Source organism: Colossoma macropomum, unplaced genomic scaffold (genome assembly GCF_904425465.1).
Source record: "Colossoma macropomum unplaced genomic scaffold, Colossoma_macropomum, whole genome shotgun sequence".
In the NCBI taxonomy this organism is placed as follows: domain Eukaryota; kingdom Metazoa; phylum Chordata; class Actinopteri; order Characiformes; family Serrasalmidae; genus Colossoma; species Colossoma macropomum.
In genome coordinates this window covers 15452166-15474352 of record NW_023494794.1, presented here as the reverse complement: position 1 = coordinate 15474352, position 22187 = coordinate 15452166, and the positions used below count along the sequence as shown (strand labels likewise).

The 22187-nt window shown below is 38.8% G+C and overlaps 1 protein-coding gene across 1 annotated transcript in view; it reads left to right on the top strand.

The window, feature by feature from the left end:
• The window catches only part of LOC118814644 (teneurin-1-like), a 173897-nt gene that overhangs the window by 92868 nt on the left and 58842 nt on the right, over positions 1 to 22187 (top strand). The window contains 6 exon segments of the mRNA XM_036580344.1: positions 3276 to 3484; positions 9927 to 10131; positions 11242 to 11343; positions 12037 to 12231; positions 15843 to 16043; positions 20438 to 20623. Of these exon segments, the coding sequence (XP_036436237.1) occupies positions 3276 to 3484; positions 9927 to 10131; positions 11242 to 11343; positions 12037 to 12231; positions 15843 to 16043; positions 20438 to 20623 (1098 nt within the window).

The window sequence follows — 22187 nt, the reverse complement described above, 5'->3', positions numbered from 1 at the left end:
CTTTAGATTACGCTATCATTGCCAAGCAACCGTGGACCGCTGAATGAGAAAAACATTCGGTCACCCATCGCTGTGTTTTGCGGTCATTTCATGAACTTTTTAGCCTTTTTGTCGTATAATAATGAACATATGAAAACACAGCACTGTTTAATGCAGAAACTTTCACTTTATAAATACTTTTTGGTCACCATGAGTCTCATTTAGCACCAGTCCTGCGGCGCCCTCATCTCACGCTGGGGCTGAATCTCAAACAGCTCCCTGCTCCCTACATAGTGCACTACATAGGAGTTTAAATACTGGATCCTGCAGCCCAACAGAGCAAAATACAGCTAAGAAACAGTCATTTGGGATTCAGACTCATCCACACTCGATAAATGATGCCCTGTTTGGCTGTAGAGGCTAGAACCTCTAAACCTTCATAGCAAGAACACTGTTTAGGGAGTACGGAGCCGTTTGGGATTCAGCCTGGATTTGACGCCACTTCTGACTGAAACACGAACATTTGAAGTGTGTAAAACATTAAAGTGACATTTTTAGTCTTTTATACTGAAGTTTTACAGTAAATCATATCATTAGTACTTTAATTCAAGCCTGTGATATTAATGATGGAGCTGTTTAGCATGTTAGCTATCTGTTAGCCTGTTAGCTAGCTGAGCAGCCTAGTTCTAGATAAGAAAATAAGTTGCCAGCCCCTCAGTTTATACGCAAAATGGGTTCTTACTTCATCAGTGGTCCATGCGAGCTGCGTTAGAGTCAAAGATTATTTAGTAATGTCTATTCAGTTGTTGTCAGGTGGTCGGTGTGCGTATATTGTGGATTTTACAGCAGCTTTGAATGCAGCTCAGCCAATCAGATTTCAGGACCAGAACGATCCGTTTTATAACTGTTCTTTTAAACCCATTCGAAGCTCATCTTTCCAGACAGTGTGGCTTAACGTGAAGCTAAGCGTTAGAATGTGGTGCTTCAGAATGAACAATAGTCTGGAGTAGTTTAATCATAACAGTTGTACAGATTTGTTTACAGAGACGGGTCAGTGCGGGACTCTAACAGATTGGTGGACTCCGACTTCTTCATGAGAGGAACTAGAGGTTAAATAATAAAAGCACAAACAGGTCTTCAGGCCATATTGCACCATTTTTTTCCCCTAACAATGAGCTCGGGCTCGGCCAAGCTCGATAAATTAAACTCGTCCAATAGCCCGTGGGAAGCCGTGCTGGCCAGAAAACAATGTTTGCAAACGAGGCGGCTGCAACGGTTTAAATGAGAGCGCGAATGCAAACGACTCGCTCGCGAAATTACATCCTCTGGCAACCGCGTTCCTCCCCGTAACAATAAGTTTGCTTAGCAGCGCAGACGGGCTGTTTAGAACTCACAATGGAGGAGGAGGAGCTCTGGAGAGGACGAGCCGCACGCTGGCCAAAGAGTTTCTGGCCAGCGCTGTCGACAGCTCACCCACAGGATCTAAATCAGGAGGATATATGTAAATCAGAGGAAGTGCCAAACCAGAGATACTGAAAAAAAAAATATTTTTATATATTTAATATGCGTTTCAAACACACTGCGGTTCATGTATTTTAGAATATTAACCAAATATATTTTAAAAATACATTTATTTTAAATTTCTGTGGAAATATTACACACAGACAAAAATAAACGTATGTACGTTTTTATCAAATCCATTTGAAATGTATGAAAACAGCCCAAATCCTGTCTGATGCTCTGTTTACTGTCTGATACCTTTAGAAATGAGTTTGTATTCCAGTATCTTCATTTTAAATCTGATCAAATGATCCTTTAACAGGACAGAAGCGAGTGTTGTAGTATTGATACTCTGTGAAAATGCAGTTATGATCTGATATCTGGTTTATCTGAAGAACATTGTGTGTGAGAGTCTCACTGCAGACGTACCTGGTTAATGTGAAGTCAGTGCTGTTCATTCAGCTCATATACACTCTTGGTTTCTCAAGGGTTCTTTATTAAAGAAAGTGGTTCTGTATAGAACCATGAACACTCAAAGAACCCTTTGCATGATTAAAGGGTTCTTTACATCCTGCACATGTTCTTCAGATTGATGGAAAATGCGCATGAATGTGCTGTAGACAGTTCTATGTAGAACCTTTTTGAAAATGGTTCTGTATAGCACCCAGAGTGTTCTTCTGTTGTTACAAGCATGATATAGAACAAGAGAAGAACCCGTCTGGCTGCTGTGTAGAACCATCTACAGCACGTTCTCCATCAATCTGAAGTAGTTTAAAGTAGTATGTAAATATTATGGTACTGCCTATTTGTCAAAATTCATTCATCACTCCATACAGTCCATATATGGAAACTACAATTAAAAAAAATATTTGAATTGATGTCACAAAAAGTCTAAGTATGAAAAGTTTGTACACCCCAGGTCACATGACACTGATTAAGTTATCTCTTCAGAGAACTCAAATGTGGCATTTATCTGCAATTTTTAGTGCGGAAGTGACACAAAACACCAAATATAAAACGTGCCAACTTTTGCACAGATCAGATTTTATCCTAATGTGTTAAATAAACAGCAAATTAAAGTAACTGTGCTTTAAAATGTGCTCCCCTTATTTTCACTTAGAAAAATCAACAAAACATCGAATTGGAATTTGCTGCATTTATTGAGGTAAATTGATTGAGAAGCTGATGTTGATTAATAATCACCAACTTTCCTAATTCGTTCTCTGTTTAAGGCGCCTCAGTGTAACTGCAGCTCCATTTAAGGTGGAACGGAAAGTTCAGATGAGAAGCTGGTGATTAAGAAGCTACTTCAGCTTTATTTGTGTGTCTGAGTTTATTATTTAAGAGTTTTGGCAGTTTTGCTGCCACTTTTATTAGTTTTTATAAAATATCTCACACTGGAATGTTCTGAACTCTGGAGATGTGCAGGTGATACGGATCCACCGATCTAGATCATCTTCTCCTCGTAGTGTTTCTGGAGACGCATCTAAAGCATCTACATATCTGTTCATGTGTTTGAGGTCATTCTGGTCTGTTGTGTTGGTGTTTATCTCCTGCAGGGCTGTATCTGCAGTAACGGTGATGAGACGAGCTCCATCAGAGCTCAGAGCTACAGCTCACCTGCCAACATGGAGACTTGGACTTCTTAATGACTCAATACAACACTATGAGTAGTGTAGGGTTCCTGCTGAGGTGGGGCATCGAACCCAGTACACTGTACCAACCGCTGAACCTGAGAAGAACTAAAGACGAAGATGTTGGTTTTCATGGTTGTTGTATGTGTTGTGTACATGCAGATAAGGACCCGTCGCAGCGTGGGCGGGGCATCGACAGAGGTGAAGTTGACATCGGCACTCAGCTGGTCCAGGTGATTCCCCCGGGTCAGTTCTGGAGATTCAGCGTGGTGGTCCAACATCCGGAGTACATCCGCTTCAACATCTCACACACACACAACGCTCTGCTGGGAATCTACGGCAGGAGGAACCTGCCACCCACCCACACACAGGTAAGGGGACACACACATACAGTTACACACACTTTTACACAATTATGGTCGTGTGCAAAAGTCTGAGCACCCCTGGTCAAATTCCATGTTGTTATTGATTTTGAAAATATGTTACAAATCCTATACAGAGACAGACTTTTGCACATTTTAATACATAATTACTGTTTATTTACTAAATTTAACATGCTGGGAGGAAAATAAGACATAAAATCTGTCCTGTTAAAACGTTATAGCGTGTTTTATATTTTATATCGCTGTTGTCAGAAAAAACCCTCGTATCTCCAAAGTGGTAACTTTACAGGAGAAGGAAAAAACATACTTTACTCTTAATGTAAGTCAATGGAACCAGAATTTTTTCCAAGTAATTTTGGGCTATTTCTTTTAGTCCATTCAGCATGAAATTTACACACAATCTAATAGGCAACAAGTACTTTCAAATTTTGTCAAAAACTGAAAATGTCAAAAATGGAGATATGAGGTTTTATTCCCACAACAGCGATATATATATATATATATATATATATATATATATTTTTTTTTTTTTTAATCTGTTAAACAGAATTTGTGCACAAAATAGTAAAAATGCAGATTTAAGTGCGTTTCCCGTAGAGGGTGTGCGAACTTATTTTGACTGAAAATATAGAAAATTAACAAAACATATAATTTGACCAAATTTGCATTCAACTGTGTAAACATATGTAGAATTTCAATGGTGCCATACAGTGATTAACAGTGCCAGGCCTTCAGTTTGGCTCATACATGTCAAAACTTTTAATGCAAATTTCTAATTGTATGTCTTTTATACACTTTTTTAGGGACAAAATTAAAAAAAAAACATTAATTTCAATGATAAAAGATGTTTTGAGCCACAATAACACAATATGGGCCATAAACATTACAGACATGTTTATTAATTTATGTTAATTTAACATGTAAGGCTGTATTGAAGACGTGTTTGAATCCATTTTTCCCGTTTACTTGAAAAACACAGCAGCAGAATCATAAGAAACAGAATCAGAGACAGTCCAGAACGGTCAAAACCAAGAAAACTTACAAAAACCCAACAAAAGTACCAAAGAGAGTCCAGGAGTTCTGAGGAAAGTCCGCGTAAACCATGAATCCAGCAGCAGTAGTGATATAAGGCTCAGTGCACAGACCAGCTGGCAGTACTCTGCACAGAGAGCACGTGGTGGTGTAGGTCCTTATAAAGGGAGGTAGATGAGCTGCAGCAAAGAACCCTTTGCATGATTAAAGGGTTCTTCACATCGTGAAAGAGTTCTTCAGATTGATGGAGAATGTGCTTAGGATTGTTCTATATAGAACATTTGTGAAAAAAGTTCTAAATAGCACCACGAAGGGTTTTTCTATTGTAACAAGCCTGACATCGTAACAAAAGAAGAACGTTTTTGGTGCTTTATAGAACCCTTTTCAAAAAGGTTCTATGTAGAACCATCTACAGCACCTTCTCCATCAATCTGGAGAACGCTTTCACAACGCAAAGAACCTTTTTCAAAAAGTTTCTCTATAGAACCATCTACAGCACATTCACTATCCATCTGATGAACCTGTTCACGATACAAAGAACCCTTTAATCATGCAAAGGGTTCTTTGAGGGTTCATGGTTCTATATGGATTCATTTTCTTTGCTAAAGAACCCCTGAAAATCTGTGGATTTTAGCCGACTACAAACTCACCAAACAACAGTACATAACATCACTAAAACAGTGTTTGTCTCTATATTTATAGATGACTTAAAAAAGATTCCTTGTGGGTTCCTTAGTAAAGACAATGGTTCTGTTTAGAACCATGAGTTCACCCTTTGCATGCTTAAATTTTTCTTTGCATGATCAAACGGTTCTTCAGATCAATTCAATTCAGTTCAGTTCAGAACCATCAGCCAACTGTGTTTGCACACTGTGGAATTAGACCTCTGCATTTGCATACATGCACACTAGTGAACACACACTAGGGGGCAGTGAGCACACTTGCCCGGTGGGCAGCCCTTATCCACAGCTTGATTGAGAATGTGCTGTAGATGGTTCTGTAAAGCACTTTTTTGGAAATGGTTCTAAATAGCACCAAAAAGCGTTCTGCTATTGTTATGATGTCAAGCCTTTAACAACAGAAGAATCCTTTTTGGTGCTATTTAGAACCAGATCCAGCACATTTCCCCATCAATCTGAAGAACCAGAACCAATTAAGCATGCAAATGGTTCTATATGGAACTCATGGTTCTTAACAGAACCATTCTCTTTGCTAAAGAACCCTTGAAGAACCGTGTTTTTAAGCGTGTAGTGTGGAACTTCGTAAGTCTATAAGAGAGTAAGAGATTATTTCATGACGGTTTGAAGTGAGTTTTCAGATGTTTTGTTTAGGCATGCAGTTAGCACTATGCTAACTGGCTAATTCCTTCCCTTGTTAGCTACATTAGCCTTGTAGCTCCACTAAGCAGCAAACTTCGGACAACAGACATGACTTCGCTGACCGACTACAAGCGGACTTTCGCTTTAACTTTGTGGTCCAGTTTAGGTTTTTTTGTTTAATTGATCGCTTTGCTACTAGAATCAGAGTAAGACCTCACGATTCTAGTCTGTATAGCTGTGTGTTATTTTGCTCTCTCTCTCTCTCTCTCTCTCTCTCTCTCTCTCTCTCTCTCTCTCTCTCTCTCCGTCTCTCTCTCTTTGTCTCTCTCTCCGAATCCTCCTCACGCTCTGGCTCAGAGCTTCTCCCTCGTTCCAGCCGGAACGTTCCAGAAGCCGGATGATTAGTCCAACGCGATTGCGTCTGTAATGATTTGGCATGGGACGACCTCTAGCCGCTAATTAAAGCTCGTTAGCGTGGATATCATCCCAGATTAACTATTCACATCACTCAGGAAATTACAACCTTGTATAATTCAATTTTAAGCCTCTTGTTGCGCCGTTTGCGTGCGCGTTTGCATGTGTGGGCGGCGGAAGCGAAAGAGAACGGCTTAATTACGGCCTGCTAATGAAACTGGATCCGAATGTGCGCGTAAGAGAGAGAGGGTTATTAATAAACACACCCACACGCTTCCACGTGTCTTTTTGCACGGTCCTACGTGTGAATCTGTTCTGTTTGTTCCAGTGTAAAGACTGCAGTATGACCCGTCTATATCAGGGATGGATTACCGACCAGCTCATGGGGGCCTCTGACTGTCAGGGGCCCTCGGGGACCCTTTGAGACATGTGACAGTCATTAGCTGAACGTGTAGCCCTTGAATATGTATATATGGCTAAATAAATGAGATAAATGAAATTTATCTGTCGTCAGGCAGCTCATGTTATTCTTAGCTCTATTAATTATCGACTGTATTGTTGTTTTCTTGTGGTTGTAGTTGTGATACAGAACGAAAGAACAAAAAAGGTAACCGATAAAGTTGATTATTCAAAAAATAAACAAGGAAAAAGCAAGACAGATGGGGGGGCGTATTTATTTTTATTTAGCGTAGCTGGTACGCATGTTGACGTCAAAGTACGCTGGTACAATTTGTCACTCTAAACTACGCTAAAAGCTGGTGATACCTGTGAGTTCAGTACCATAGAACCATTGGGTGGGATGATGTAACGACATAACGTAAGAGCACAGTGTCCTGTACACTTCAGTGCTTCAGTATTCCTTACACTTAAGTATTCCGTACGCTTCAGTATTCCGTACGCTTCAGTATTTCATATGCTTTAGTATTCTGTACGCTTCAGTATTTCATATGCTTTAGTATTCTGTACGCTTCAGTATTCCGTACACTTTAGTATTCCGTACGCTTGAGCATTCCATACACTTCAGTATTCCGTACGCTTCAATATTCCCTAGGCTTCAGTATTCCGTATGCTTCAGTATTCCGTACACTTTAGTATTCCGTACGCTTCAGCATTCCATACACTTCAGTATTCCCTACGCTTCAGTATTCCGTACACTTCAGTATTCCCTAGGCTTCAGTATTCCCTAGGCTTCAGTATTTCGTATGCTTCAGTATTCCGTACGCTTCAGTATTCCGTACGCTTCAGTATTCCGTACACTTCAGTATTTCGTACGCTTCTGTATTCCGTACGCTTCAGTATTCCGTACACTACAGTATTTTGTACGCTTCAGTATTCCGTACACTTCAGTATTCCCTATGCTTCAGTATTCCGTACACTTCAGTATTCCGTACGCTTCAGTATTTCGTACGCTTCTGTATTCCGTACGCTTCAGTATTTCCTATGCTTCAGTATTTTGTACGCTTCAGTATTTTGTACACTTCAATACTTTGTACGCTTCAGTATTCCGTACACTTCAGTATTCCGTACGCTTCAGTATTCCGTACGCTTCAGTATTTTGTACACTTCAGTATTCCGTACGCTTCAGTATTCCGTACACTTCAGTATTCCGTACACTTCAGTATTCCGTATGCTTCAGTATTTCGTACACTTCAGTATTCCGTACACTTGTAATTGTTTCTATTTGTGTAATAACTACCACTTTCTTGTCATCTATCAACGATACACCCAAGACATTGAGTACGTTTACATGCACTTAATAACCTGATAACTACAGAAAATCAGATTTTGTCAGTAATCCGATCAACATGTTTACATGCACTTGAGTAATCAGATAATAGGGAAACTCTAGGTCTACATGAGTCAGACAGTAATCAGATGCTGCAGCTTTTTTTTTAAACATCACACCACTTTACATGAAAATATGAACGTACCTCATCTAGAAGATGAAGAATATTTAAATCCTTCATTTCGTTAAGCATGTATTTGGTTTCAGCGTCGCTCCAAAAGTGGAGACGCTGCGTCTCACGGCTGTTCGCTTATTTCTGGTACCGCCGTCTGTTTTTGCACATGCTCAGACTGAGAAATCTGAAAGAAATCAGAGTAAGAGTTCTAGATCGGAGTATGCTGTTTACATGACCATTTAAAAAAATCAGCTACCTGCAGAAATCCAGTTATGATCAGATCATTGATTACATGTAAACACACTCATTGTCATGTATCCTTGTTTCCATGACCTCCCCCAGCGTGACCCGAAAATGGTGGGTGGGGAAACACAGGGATGCGAATGTAAATAGGGTGGGAAAACTTTCACAGCCAGTACATTTAAACATGATATTTAACCCTCCAGTGAATATTTAACAGTAGAGTAACACTGTGAAACGCAGGATGTTCAGGACTGAGCTGTTAATCTGAGTTTACACCGTCAGCTGAGTTACCTTAGCAGCTTCACGCCACTGCCTCACTTTACCAGGCCTTTTTTCCCATGGTAGCCTCATTTATTTCACATGTTGTTTTCATTAATTCATAAATAAATAATAATAAAAAATAATAAAGTTGAATCAAATATAATCTAGAACAAAAGTGACGAAGCGCTGCAGAGGTCACAAAAATGAAGCAAAAACACAGGTGTACCTGGACCGTGGGTGCAGCAGACTCAGAGTAGACTGCCGTGCTGGGAGTGGCAAAAAACAAAATTCATCCACGTCCACAAAGCATGTGCAAAATAAATCCCAGAGCAAAGAAATTCACCTTTATTGAAACATGGCAGTATGTGCTGACGTGTTGTGGCCTTCTCAGGCCTTCATCAGGACACAAAATAATGGCTCTGAGCATCAGAGAACACCCAGGTGTTGGTCAGGAAGAAAAGAAAAAAGGGGGAAAAATATATACTGTCGGAATAAAACCTCCAAAATTACAACTTTACAGGAGAAGGAAAAAACATACTTTACTTTTAATGTAAGTCAATGGAACCAGAATTTTTCCAAGTCATTTTGGGACGTTTCTTTTAGTCCATTCAGCATGAAATTTACATACATGACAGGTATTTTGAAATTATGTAAAAAACTGAAAAATGTGTGTGTGTATATATATATATATATATATATAGCCATGTTTTAATTAAGGCTTTTTAGATAGATAGATAGAAATAAAATAGGAATAAAAACAGACATAATTTAGGCAGAAATAGAAAAATAAACATAAACTATGAAAGAGTAGGAATAAAAGTATAAAAGTATATCTGCAGCATATTTACATAGCATATAAGACAGATTTGTTGTATTTCCATGAGAGCAGGTATTGCGCTAAGAGGTGGTTACAACACAATGAATATAAACATAACTCTCAGCAGTGTTTACAGTGTTAAGTGCGCAGTGAGAGTGATTACAGTAGCAGTTATGATGTATTACACAGTGTGTATTAACAGGAGAGGTTCAGACAGCAGGAGATCAGCACCCTCTCTGCAGAAAGGAGGCTCGTTGTAGAGCCTTTATGCTTTTCTAAGATGGTGTGTTCAGGAATTTCTTTGCTCTGGGATTTATTTTGCACATGCTTTGTGGATGCGTTTTCCCACTCCCAGCATGGAATTGTCACTTTGACTGTTCTAATCTAATAAAAATAACGCACTGTATAATTACATAACACACCCTCCTGTCTCTCCTCTCTAGTTCGACTTTGTGAAGCTGCTGGATGGGAAGCTGAAGCAGGAATCTCGGAATCCTGACATTCCCAAGGTTTCTGCATCAAATGGTTTACTGAGTGCCCTCCAGGAAACGGTGTTTATGGAATATCTGGACCTGGGCACCTGGCACCTGGCCTTCTACAACGACGGGCGCAAAATGGAGCAGGTGCTGGTGCACAGCACCGCTATCGGTGAGAGAACCCGCACACATACAAACATAACAAGGTCTAGACAACAAAACAACAAAGATAATTACTGGAAAACAACATTTATACACTGACAAAGCACATTTATTATATAGCCTTATGTTCTAGATATTATTCAGCTAAGTGTGAGGTACAAACTCCAAACTGCTGCACTGTTAAAGATTCTCTAGGGTTCTCTAGTAAAGAAAATGGTTCTGTATAGAGTCATGAACACTCAAAGAACCCTTTAAGTATGTAAAAGCATGTTCACCTCTCCATGATGAAATGGTCCTTCAGATTGATAGAGGATATGTTGTATATGGTTCTATATAGCACCAAAAACCTCTTAGTCATTTCATGTTATTTTAGTTAGATTGTCTTGATGCCATTTGATCCAAAGTAATTACGCACCACTTTGGAGTTTATGAGCCTCACTTAATCAGTTAATATCTAGAACCTGTTAGTTTTTTATGTTATTTTAGTTAGACTGTTTTGATACTATCTGACCCAAATTAATTATTTCGTTCTTTGGAGTTTATAACCACTTAATCAGTCAATATCTAGAACATGTTAGTGTCATTTAGTTAAACCGACTTGGAACTTTTTACCCAAAATTATTACACAGTACTGTGGAGTTTGTGCCCTACACTTAGCTGGTTAATAGCTAGAACAAAGGGGACTATAAAAGAAAGCATTACTGCACATTTGAGATATTATCAATGACATGATAATGTTGTGATGTTGTTCTGCTACAAAGTTTTTCATTCAAATTTATAATAGAAATGCAGTATATACAGTGTCAGTTTATTTGTATGTTTGCATTTGAGTTTCCCCTCATTTATGCAATATTGAGTTCAAAATGAAGAGTGAAATTTAATTCTGATTTTAATTTGCTGTTTGGTTCGCTAGCATTGACATTTTATTTACGCAAGGATTTAGATGCTTCATAGTAGATTTACTTAAATTAAAATGTATTTCCAGAACTGCATATTTATTCTTACTGTGATTATTCAGTAATTGCGTCAAATGATTATTAAATTGTAATTTTGTATGCATTTTCCCTCTGATATAGAACTTTTAAAGGTACGTTCGTGTTTACGTTGTGTTTATGTGTAGAAATGATGGACGGTTGCTCCACTAACTGTAACGGGAACGGTGAATGTGTTGCTGGTCACTGCCATTGTTTCACCGGCTTCCTCGGACCGGACTGTTCCAAAGGTACAACAACACAACAACACAGTGGCCCAAATTCAGGGGGGACATTTAGGGGCAACGTCCCACCAACAAATCATCATGTCCCGCGATTTTGTACGTTTCTACAGAGGCAAGCACAAAACAGTCAAAGTGAGACTAAATTTAGTGTGTCCTGCTAAAAATCAGGGCTAAAGTCGTCCAGTGTAACCCAATTTTAGACTATATTGTTTATACAGTCTGTTCTACAGTTTCTCATTAGGTTGAATGAATAATTGACTCTAAATGTAGGTATTGTGATATAAACTGAGTCTGTTCTACAGTTTCTCATTAGGTTGAATGAATAACTGACTCTAAATGTAGGTATTGTGATATAAACTGAGTCTGTTCTACAGTTTCTCATTAGGTTGAATGAATAACCGACTCTAAATGTAGGTATTGTGATATAAACTGAGTCTGTTCTACAGTTTCTCATTAGGTTGAATGAATAACTGACTCTAAATGTAGGTATTGTGATATAAACTGAGTCTGTTCTACAGTTTCTCATTAGGTTGAATGAATAACCGACTCTAAATGTAGGTATTGTGATATAAACTGAGTCTGTTCTACAGTTTCTCATTAGGTTGAATGAGTAACTGGCTCTAAATGTAGGTATTGTGATATAAACTGAGCTGTGTGTGTGTTTGTGTGTGTGTGTGTGTGTGTGTGTGTGTGTGTCAGACTCATGCCCCGTGCTGTGCAGCGGTAACGGCGAGTATGAGAAGGGGGTGTGTGTGTGTCGTGTAGGCTGGAAGGGGGCAGAGTGTGAGGTGGAGGACGGGCAGTGTATCGACCCCACCTGCTCCAACAACGGGGAGTGTGTCGACGGAACCTGTGTGTGCGCACCCGCCTTCAAAGGAGTCAACTGTGAGGAAGGTGTGTGAGGAACACACACACACAGTGTACACACTGTATACCCACTGTATTTTTCTGTACATTTCAATCCATAAACAGTGGTTATGTATTAAAAAGTGCAGAAGTGTGTCTCTGTAGAGGATGCCTTCACTTATTCACAGCATGTAAATTGACTGGGGGCGCACAAACTTTTGCACAGCACTGTATATCGCTGCTGTTGGAACAAAAACCTTCTATTACATTTATTTGAAATTATATTTAAAAAGCACTGAGCATTGTTTATTGCACAGAAAAAAGAGTAATATTGGAATAAATACAGGTAACATTAAAGAGCCCATATCCTACATTTTTCTTGACTGATAGATGTAAATGAGCTCTGTTCTGATTGGCTGCCCTGTATTGTACATTCAAAAAGCAGTCGAGGCTGAAAGCCTCCTTATAACTTCAGAGCGAGTGGGCGGGGTTAAACTGCAGTCGGCTTAATAAGCCGATGTATGTAAATGTGTAGGTGTTTGTGACATCACAAAAAATGATTTCACATCGGGCTGTTTTTGCAGCTTAGGTTCCCTATATGGATTTGTATGGACTGTGGAGTAAATAGTAAATTTGTAACTTTAACAATGCAACTTCTTTATTTTAAAAAAGAATTTTATCCCAAACATGGAATATGAGCCCTTTAATATAGGTAGAGATTTTATGTATGTCGTTGTCTTTATTTAATTTCCAGGCCTCCCTTTGTGACAGAGCTGTATTATTTGTATTAATTGGCCAATCAGTGCTTCATTATGTTCAGTAAAATGTGCTGCTGATGGATTTTAAAAAATATGTTATTCTAAATAGCTCTGAACATTAATATATGTGTTTATTTGCATTTATTATGATGATATGTGGTGTTTCTACACAGTTCCACTGATCAGATAATCAGTTTTAAACAGTGGACTTTGGTGCCAAAGACGTGTGTGTGTGTGTATGAGTGCGAGTGTGTGTGTGTGTGTATGAGTGCGAGTGTGTGTGTGTGTGTGTATGAGTGCAGTTGTTTGTGTGTGTGTGGACCAGGTTTATGCCACGTTGTGGGGACCAAAACCTGTTTATACACTCATTTTGTGGGACCTTTCTTCCTTGTGGGGACCACGAGCTTGTCCCCACAATGTATATCATTAAATTTTCAGGTGAAGTTAAGGTTAGTGTGAGTGTGAGGTTTAGGCTAGTAGTAGTTCTGGTTAAGATGTGAGTAAGTCTCCAGGAAGTGAATGGAAGTCTATGTAATGGCCCCACCATTCATAGAAACTACATTGAGTGTTTGAGTTTGTGTGTGTATGAGTGTGTGGACCAGGTTTATGCCACATTGTGGGGACCAAAAGCTGTTAATACACTCACTTTGTGGGGACCTTTCTTCCTTGTGGGGACCACAAGCTTGTCCCCACAATGTATATCATTAAAACTTAAGGTGAGGATTAGGGTGACAGTGAGAGTTAGTGTGGATGATGAGGTTCAGGCTAGTAGTAGGTCTGGTTAAGGTTTAAGTAAGTCTCCAGGAAAGTGAATGGAAGTCTATGTAACATTTCATAGAAACTAGATTGAGTGTTTGTGTGTGTATGAGTGTGAGTGTCTATGGACCAGGTGTGTGCCACATTGTGGGGACCAAAAGCTGTGTATGCACTCCCTTTGTTCCTGTTTAAAACTGATTATCACTTTTCGTCCTTGTGGGGACCACAAGCTTGTCAAGTGAATGGAAGTCTATCTAATGGCCCCACAATTCATAGAAACAGGATTGGGTGTTTGTGTGTGTGTGTTAACCCAATCTAGCATTTAATTTTGTTTATGTAGACTAGATAAATGCATCTGAGAGATGTTTAAGAGAGAGAGAGAGAGAGAGAGAGAGAGATTGATGAATAGAGAAAAGGCCATTGTGTTTTTTTCTATTATGGCTCTTGTTCATGTAAAAGTAAATTAGACTGTCCATCACCCATCTACACCAGATAATACCTCAGATGTTACTGTAGTAATTAATAATTATTTACAGCCCCCCTATTCTCTCTCTCTCTCTCTCTCTCTCTCTCTCTCTCCCTCTCTCTCTCCCTCTCTCTCATTCTGAATAATTGTAAATTAGCCCACTCCAAATGTAGTTAATCAGTCTAGATAGGAAGCATAAACACCTCCACCCAATTAGCATGGTGCTAACTGCATATTTAAATCATCGTATACCCGCCGACTGTGCGAAGGTGTTGGGTGTCTTTAATAGTCTTTGTTATGTGGTTTCTGCCACTGTATGACTCACTGTAAACATGGACTAAATCCAATTCATTTCAAGCCAACAGAACTTTAATTATCCCAGAACAGTAACTGGGAGCAGGCAGGAACATACATAACATGAATTAATGAAAATAATAAAGACACATAAACAGCAGGCCACCCGGAACGTTATAATGCCTTAAAGCCATACGGTTCTCCGTACAGAGTCCACGGCTGCTGTTTCCTCTCAGATAAAAGAAAACCAGTGGGAAATACACCAACCAGACGGAACCCGTTTGTCTTTTATGATTTAAAGTTAATACTCATAGTTTGTTCTCTTACTGTTTCATCACCTGTGTGTGCAGCACGTTGAGCTGCCGTCGGTGCAAAATCAGAATAAAAACAGAAAGCAGTGATGTGCGAATCATTTAAACCCTATACTATTAAGAAAAGATGGTTCTTCAAGGGTTCTTTAGTAAGGAAATGGTTATATAAAGAACCTTGATCAGTCAAAGAACCCTCTGCATGATTAGAGTTCTTTGCATCATGACAGAGTTCTTCAAAATGATGCAGAGTGTGCTGTAGATGGTTCTATATAGACTCTTTTCAAAAAGGGTTCTCTATAGCACCAAAAAGGGTTCCTATATTGTTACAAGCTTGACATCATAACAGTAGAAGAACCCTTTTGGGTGCTATATAGAACGCTTTTTCAAAAATGTTCTATATAGAACCATCTACAGCACATTCTGAGGAACGCTTCCATGATGCAAAGAACTCTTTAATCATGCAAAGAGTTCTTTGAGTATTCATGGTTCTCTATATAGCTATTTTCCTTACTAAAGAACCTTGAAAAACCATCTTTTTTAAGAGTGTAGATTTTAAATGATTTGCACATCATTGCCTTCTGTTTTTATTCTTATTTTGCACGGCGTCACAACCTTTTTGGAAACAGGGTTGTAAATAATAATAATAATAATAATAATTATTATTATTATTATTATTGATGGTATTATTATTATTATTATTATTGTTATTGTTATTGTTATTACTGTTATTGTTATTATAATTATTATTATTGTTATTGTTATTGTTATTATTGTTATTATTATTATTATTATTTTTATTATTATTATTATTTTTATTTTTATTATTGTTGTTGTTGTTGTTGTTATTGTTATTATTATTATTACAATGGTGTCAGAAATCACATGACCAAGCCTGTTAGAGATAAAGAACCTATACATACACTTTGAGATGAGTGTGAGATGATTTTAGCATGCGATTAGCATCATGCTAATTGGTGGTTATAAGCTCATTAGCTATGTTAGCCTCGTATCTCCAGAGCTAAAACCTAAGTACTGATTTTGTTTGTGTATGTGTGTTTGTGTGTGTGTGTTCAGTGGACTGTGTTGACCCGTCGTGTTCGGGGCGGGGTGTGTGTGTGCGGGGTGAGTGTGTGTGTTCTGCAGGGTGGGGGGGTGAGGTGTGTGAGACCCCTCTGCCGGCGTGTAAAGAGCAGTGTTCCAGACACGGCACGTACCAGCCTCAGACCGGAGTGTGTGTGTGTGAGCAGGGCTGGACGGGAACAGACTGCTCCACAGGTGAGCTACACACACACACACACACTCGCATGTACACACTCCCTCAGATCCTCATTAGTTCTTCTACCTGTAGCTGTTTATGTTAGCAGATGTGGTGAAGCTCAGCTGGAGCTCCAACACCTGAAACAGCTCAGGGAGCAGATAATTAACACACACAGCAGATCAGTTTGAGCAGAGAATAGAATTATTACTAATCCAATAATGTCACAGTCGCGCTGCCACCATTTTGGTATCAACATCAAGTTCCCTCAGCAGAGCTGAGTCTGTCTGTAATGAGGTGAAGCCATAACTGATCCAGCAAAGTCAGTAAAACACTTGAAAAACTTTTAAATCTCATTTTAAAGCGTATTAACTGATATATTTGAGTGTATTGGCTTGATTTTATTTGATTGGTTGCTGTAGTGATTAACAAATGAAAGCTGAAATCTAAACGGCTGAGATTTCCCGCTGCGTTACTGGCGCCCCGTCCCAAACCGCACACTAGCCCACTAAATAGTGTGTAAAAATAGTGCATATCCCATTAGAAGTGCTCTCATTAGTGTAGTAGGTGAAGTACAGAAGAGTGTGGTTTGGGATGCGGCGTTAGATCAGCCAATGAGACGCGTTCAACAGCTGCTCTGCTGAGCTGCTCGTTAGCTGCTCATTAAACACCTCCAAGAGGAAGTTTGTTGATCAAGAAGCTTTTATTGAGGTAATTTAATGTATTTAAGTAAATTAATACATTTATTGAGGTAAATTAATATGGTGATGAGATGAGCTCTATCAGATTTACAGCTCGTCTACCAACATGGAGGCGTGGTCTTAATGACGTAATACAGTACTGTTAATATGTGATCTGCAGGCAGCTTAAAGGTGATCGAATAGTCATTTGCAGGTGATCTATGTGATTAATACATGGCCTACAGGTGATTTACGGTTAGTCTCAAAGTACTTAGGTAGGTAATTCATCAAAATATTATTTGCAGGTGATCTGTCTGTGATCTGCAGGCAGTTTGTTATCTGTAGCTGATTATTTTTGGGTGATCTCTTTGAAAGCTTTAATCTGTGGGTGGTTCGTAGGACTGTGAGAAACACAGAGAGACTTGCGTTTGTAGCGTTTATCCTCTCAGTGATTTTCGTGGCTCTGCAGACTCTCTGAAAGTGATTGTGTAGCTCTGAGTTCATCTGCTGACTGAAACCCACCAAACACAGTTACTATCGACTTACACAGAAAGAAAAACCCTGAAAAACCCACTTTCCTCCTTAAACGCCGTTACCGGAGTAGCTGCACTGAAAGACGAGGCCACGGATGTGATTGATCAGTGATTAGATGTAATGAGGTATGTATTGATCAGTGATTATGGGTAATGTAGTATGTATTGAAGAAAATGACGCACTTTCTCAAAGTGAAGAAGAAATCTTCCAGAAACCGATGAAGAGTTTTCCTGTAGTTTTTTATTTATTTATTTTTTTTAAGTTAAAAAATCTGATTGATTTTACAGCAGCACAAAAGAGGACAGGGATCAGAGAGAGAGAGAGAGAGAGAGAGAGAGAGAGAGAGAGGGCCTAAAAGAGACGGTGTTGTGAGTGGATTTCATTCTTGGTCAAACTGCTTTAATAATAATAATAATAATAAAATTTTATTTGATAAGCGCCTTTCAAAACACCCAAGGACACTGTACAATAAAATAACAAAGATAAAAAAGATAAAACCACTAAAAATAATATTAATAAAAAAAAAATAAAAAAAAAATTCTCTTAGAAACCCGAAATTTTCTGCTAACTGACATCTACAAGTGTGACGGCATCCAAAGCAGTATAGTTTTGGACCGGCTGAGAATGGTTGACCAAAAAGATCACACCAAGAGCAAGAAGGCTAATGGACAATGTTTTGTGGATGAATGAGAACAAAACGGATCTTTTTGGTTTAAATGAGAAACGTTATGTTTGGGGAAAGGAAAACACTGCATTCCAGTATAAAAACCTTATCCCATCTGTGAAACATGGTGGTGGTAGTATCATGGTTTGGGCCTGTTCTACCAAAGGTCCAGCAGCTGAGTGTGGTTCAAAATTACTGTCACCTCAACCAAAAGACCCATTTCCCACGTAAATAAAACCCCCCAGAACATCACAGAACCTCCAGCGTGAACCACACCTTGCATGCAGTCCTCATTGAAGTGGTTAAAGAACCAAGACTAAAGTTGATGGAATGGTCAAGTTAAACTCCTGACTTTCATCCTATAGAAATGTTGCAGAAGGGCCTGAAGCAGCAGTTCGTCAGAGGAGTTGTGGAGTTTTTGATGTTGGTGAAAGAGTAAATGACGTTGTTCGTCACTGTGCTTAGTAGCGTCACAGAGCAGTTGATGTTGGTGATGAGGTGTAAATAAAGTTGTTGTTCTTTTAGTTGTTTATGCATCTCAGAGTTTTGAAAACTGGCTGTAAGAACTCCTTGGTCAAGTTCTTCTATTTCAAGTTATTAAGTTCTATGAAAATCTGCAATATGTATTGTTACCATCTATGTACAGGTAGATAGAAGACCACTTTAAAGATGTTGAGATGACTAAAAAAGACTTTGTATGTCTATGTAAATACAAACAAGCAAATAAACACAGAGAGAGAGAGCGAGAGAGAGACAGAATGAGACAGAGTTAGAGAGAGAGAGAGAGATAGAATCAGACCGTGAGAGAGAGAGTAAAAATAGAGAGAGAGTGGGTAACAGAAAGTAGAGAGATAGAGGCAGTGGGGAGGAGTGAGAGAGAAAAGAAAGTGACAGAATGAGAGAAAGAGAGAGTGAGTGATAGAGAAAGTAGAGAGAATTAGAGAAAGAGAGAGAGAGAGAGACAGAATGAGAAAGAGAGTTGAGAGAGACAGCGAGAGAGAGAGAGAGTAGAGAGAGATGGAATGGGAGAGAGAATGAGAGAGACTGAGCAAGAGAGAGAGTAAAAATAGAGAATAGGTAACAGAAAGTAGAGAGATAGAGGCAGTGAGGAGGAGCGAGAGAGAAAAGAAAGTGACAGAATGAGAGAAAGAGAGAGAATAAGGGAGGCAAATAGGATAAAAGAAAGCAACAAGAAGATGAAAGAGAAAATCAAGATAAATGAAGGGAGTGAAGAAAAAGAGAAGAATTAAGTAAGATTGAGAAGAGAGAAAGAGAGAAGAGAGAAAGATTGAGGTGAATAAGTAAGATTGAAAGTGCAAAAGTGAAAAAGTGAAAAATACAGTGTAGATTTAAAGAAGAAAGAAAAAATTAACAGACAAAAAAGAAGTGATAGAAAGTGTGAAAGTGAGAGAGAAAAAAGAGGGAAACTATAGAAGGGAGAGAAGAAGAAAAAGGGAAAAGAAGAAGTGAGAAGAGAGAAAGGGTGTGGAGAAACGAGTGAGGACGAGAGATGAAAGAAAGAACATAGAAGGGAAAAGAGAGAGAGAAAGAAAGGGAGTGGAGAGAAGAGGTTGAAGAGGAGAGAGAGAGAGAGAAAGACATGATGAACGGAAAGAGAGTCGTAAGAAAAAGACGTTAAGATATTATGCAGGTATTAAAATTGTAATATCGTGATTAAATATGATGAATATTTAAATGCGAGGAAGGTTCTGCTGCGTTGTGATTGGTCAGCCGGATCGCCGGAGGCTTATGACGGGCCAGCGGCTACAACCAGGATATTATTATTCATCTATTATTATTCATCTTTTACCCATTAAATTCAGAAGCGCATGAATATTAAAGCCCCTCAGCCGCCCGATCGAGCGTCCACCGCAGTTTAAGCGACTCTGTCCGTATTAATAAACACTTCGTTCTAATTTCTGCTGCCGTTCGGAGACGTTTCCTCACGGCCGGGTTGATGGACAGATGATCTGAGAAAGAAAATGTTTTAGTTGTAAACGAAGATCAAAGGATTTCGAGAAACTGATTTTAATGAGCAGTTAATGATGTAGAAATGGAGCGATACATTAAGCTCAACCGAAAACATGAAAAATGACGCGTTATTACTGTTCAGAATGATTATTCTTCCTCTCGTTTTTCTCCCCTTTTTCTTTTCTGCCCTTTTCTTTTTCCCTCGTTCCCGCTCTCCTGTGCTTTGATTTGTATTCATCGGTAATCTGTTTAATGCCTAATTTTTTCGTTCATAACGAAAGTGGCCACTTTGTCAGAAACACTCACCTTGTGCTTCTACTAACTGGCCACTTTATTAGAAACACCCACCTTGTGCTTCTACTAACTGGCCACTTTATTAGAAACACCCACCTTGTGTTTCTACTAACTGGCCACTTTATTAGAAACACCTTGTACTGCCACTACCTGGCCACTTTATTAGAAACACCCACCTTGTGCTTCCACTAACTGTCCGTTCTCTCCCCCTCTCCCTCCCTCTTCCTCCCTCTCTCTCTCTCTCCCTCTCTCTCTCTCTTTCTCTTGACAGAGTTGTGCCCGCTGCCCTGTAGCGTCCACGGCGTGTGCGTTGGTGGGCAGTGCCAGTGTGAGGATGGGTGGGAGGGGCCTGTCTGTGACAAACAGGCCTGCCATCCAGTGTGTGAAGAGCACGGAGAGTGTAAGGACGGGCAGTGTGTGTGTCACCCCGGCTGGGAAGGAGAGCACTGCACGATCGGTAAGAGTGCGCACGCTTTGATCTCATAAACAATCAACAAGTAAACAATAAGTATTTAAAGCGCAGCCTGACAGCTTCACGTTGTTTTATGACTGTGGAAATGTTTGTTCTGATGGCGATCGTATCCCAGAATCCCTTAACTCTGACATCTCACCTGGAGAGTCACCGTCTCTCAGAATATTAGTGAGGCAAAATAGTCCCCAAAGAAAACTTATTGTTTCAGATTTTCCTCTATTTTCCATCATCATCATTCCATATAAACTCAGAAGACTCGTGTAGGTTCACTGGTGGTTCTGGATAGTAAATAAAATGTCTATATCTGTGTTGTAGTCATGGCGACCCCTGGTTCCTATCACCACCACTGTAAAGACATCTGAACCATTTCACACCAAACCACTCTGAATCTCTCTGAAATTTTGGAAAATTGGTAAAATTCCTTTTTCCGTGCTTTAAGGAACTATTAAAACACGGAAATGACAATTTAAATTTTTTTTCCAGTTTTCAAACTACAAGTTTAAATTTCTGATGTAATTTAGTGGTGTTTACATTTTTTGCATATATTGTTGATTGTTTGTTAAAAGACATAAAAATTTATTGTCCATTTTGATCGAGTAGTTTAATATTTCCTAACTGGACTTTAGATGTTGTAAACAGACAAAAGATAAAGATAAAATTAAATAACATCAAAAAAATAAAATACAATAAGATGCAGTTCTGAAATTAAGGTTTGTTTCTATGAAACAAATTTGTGAAAAGTCTTATCTTGACCTGGTCAGATCTTAATTTAGAACTGCTTTAGTCTGTTTTAATAATACTTTGTCGTCACTGTTTGAACTTTTCATTAAATCATTAAATCAAGTGTAATAAGTTAATGAAGTAAATGTAAACGGCTCCGTCTCTGAATTTTGATATTTCGATCATTTCTGGCAATTCTAAATTCTTAAAATGTATAGATTTATATAGTCGTATACAAAGATTCCACAAGGCTTTTTGGGGTTTTTTTGGGTGAAAATAAGTGAACACACTGTAAAAAGAGCAATAAAACATGATTTAAATTGTTTGATATATTTTTCAGCAAAATTTGTTGGACAATTTTATTTATTTACATTTAGTTTAACATAGTGGGAAAAAACATAGACTAAAAACCTTTTTGCACAGGCCATATTTTATTCATATATATGTTCATATAATATAATAATACATGTTAAATTTAGTAAACAAACAGTAGGTGTGGATTAAAATGTCCTCCTGTTGTTTATGAGTGACGATCTCCTGCCTCAGCTTCCTATAATCGGTCTGAAAGTCTGAACCATTCAAAAAAGTGTTTCCACACCGCAGACGAACCAAACCATGATTTGCTTTGATCCAGACCAAATTTTGGTCCTTTGGTCCGAGGCTCCTTTCACACCTGCTGTTTTGGTTTAGACCAGAGAAGGCAGGTTTGAACGCCCCTCGGTGTCTACTCTGCACATATTGGGCAAAAAAATAAATAAATAAAAAATAAAATGTGGCTCGTGCAAAATTTTTCTGTTATTATCAATTTAAACTCAGCAAATAAATAGGA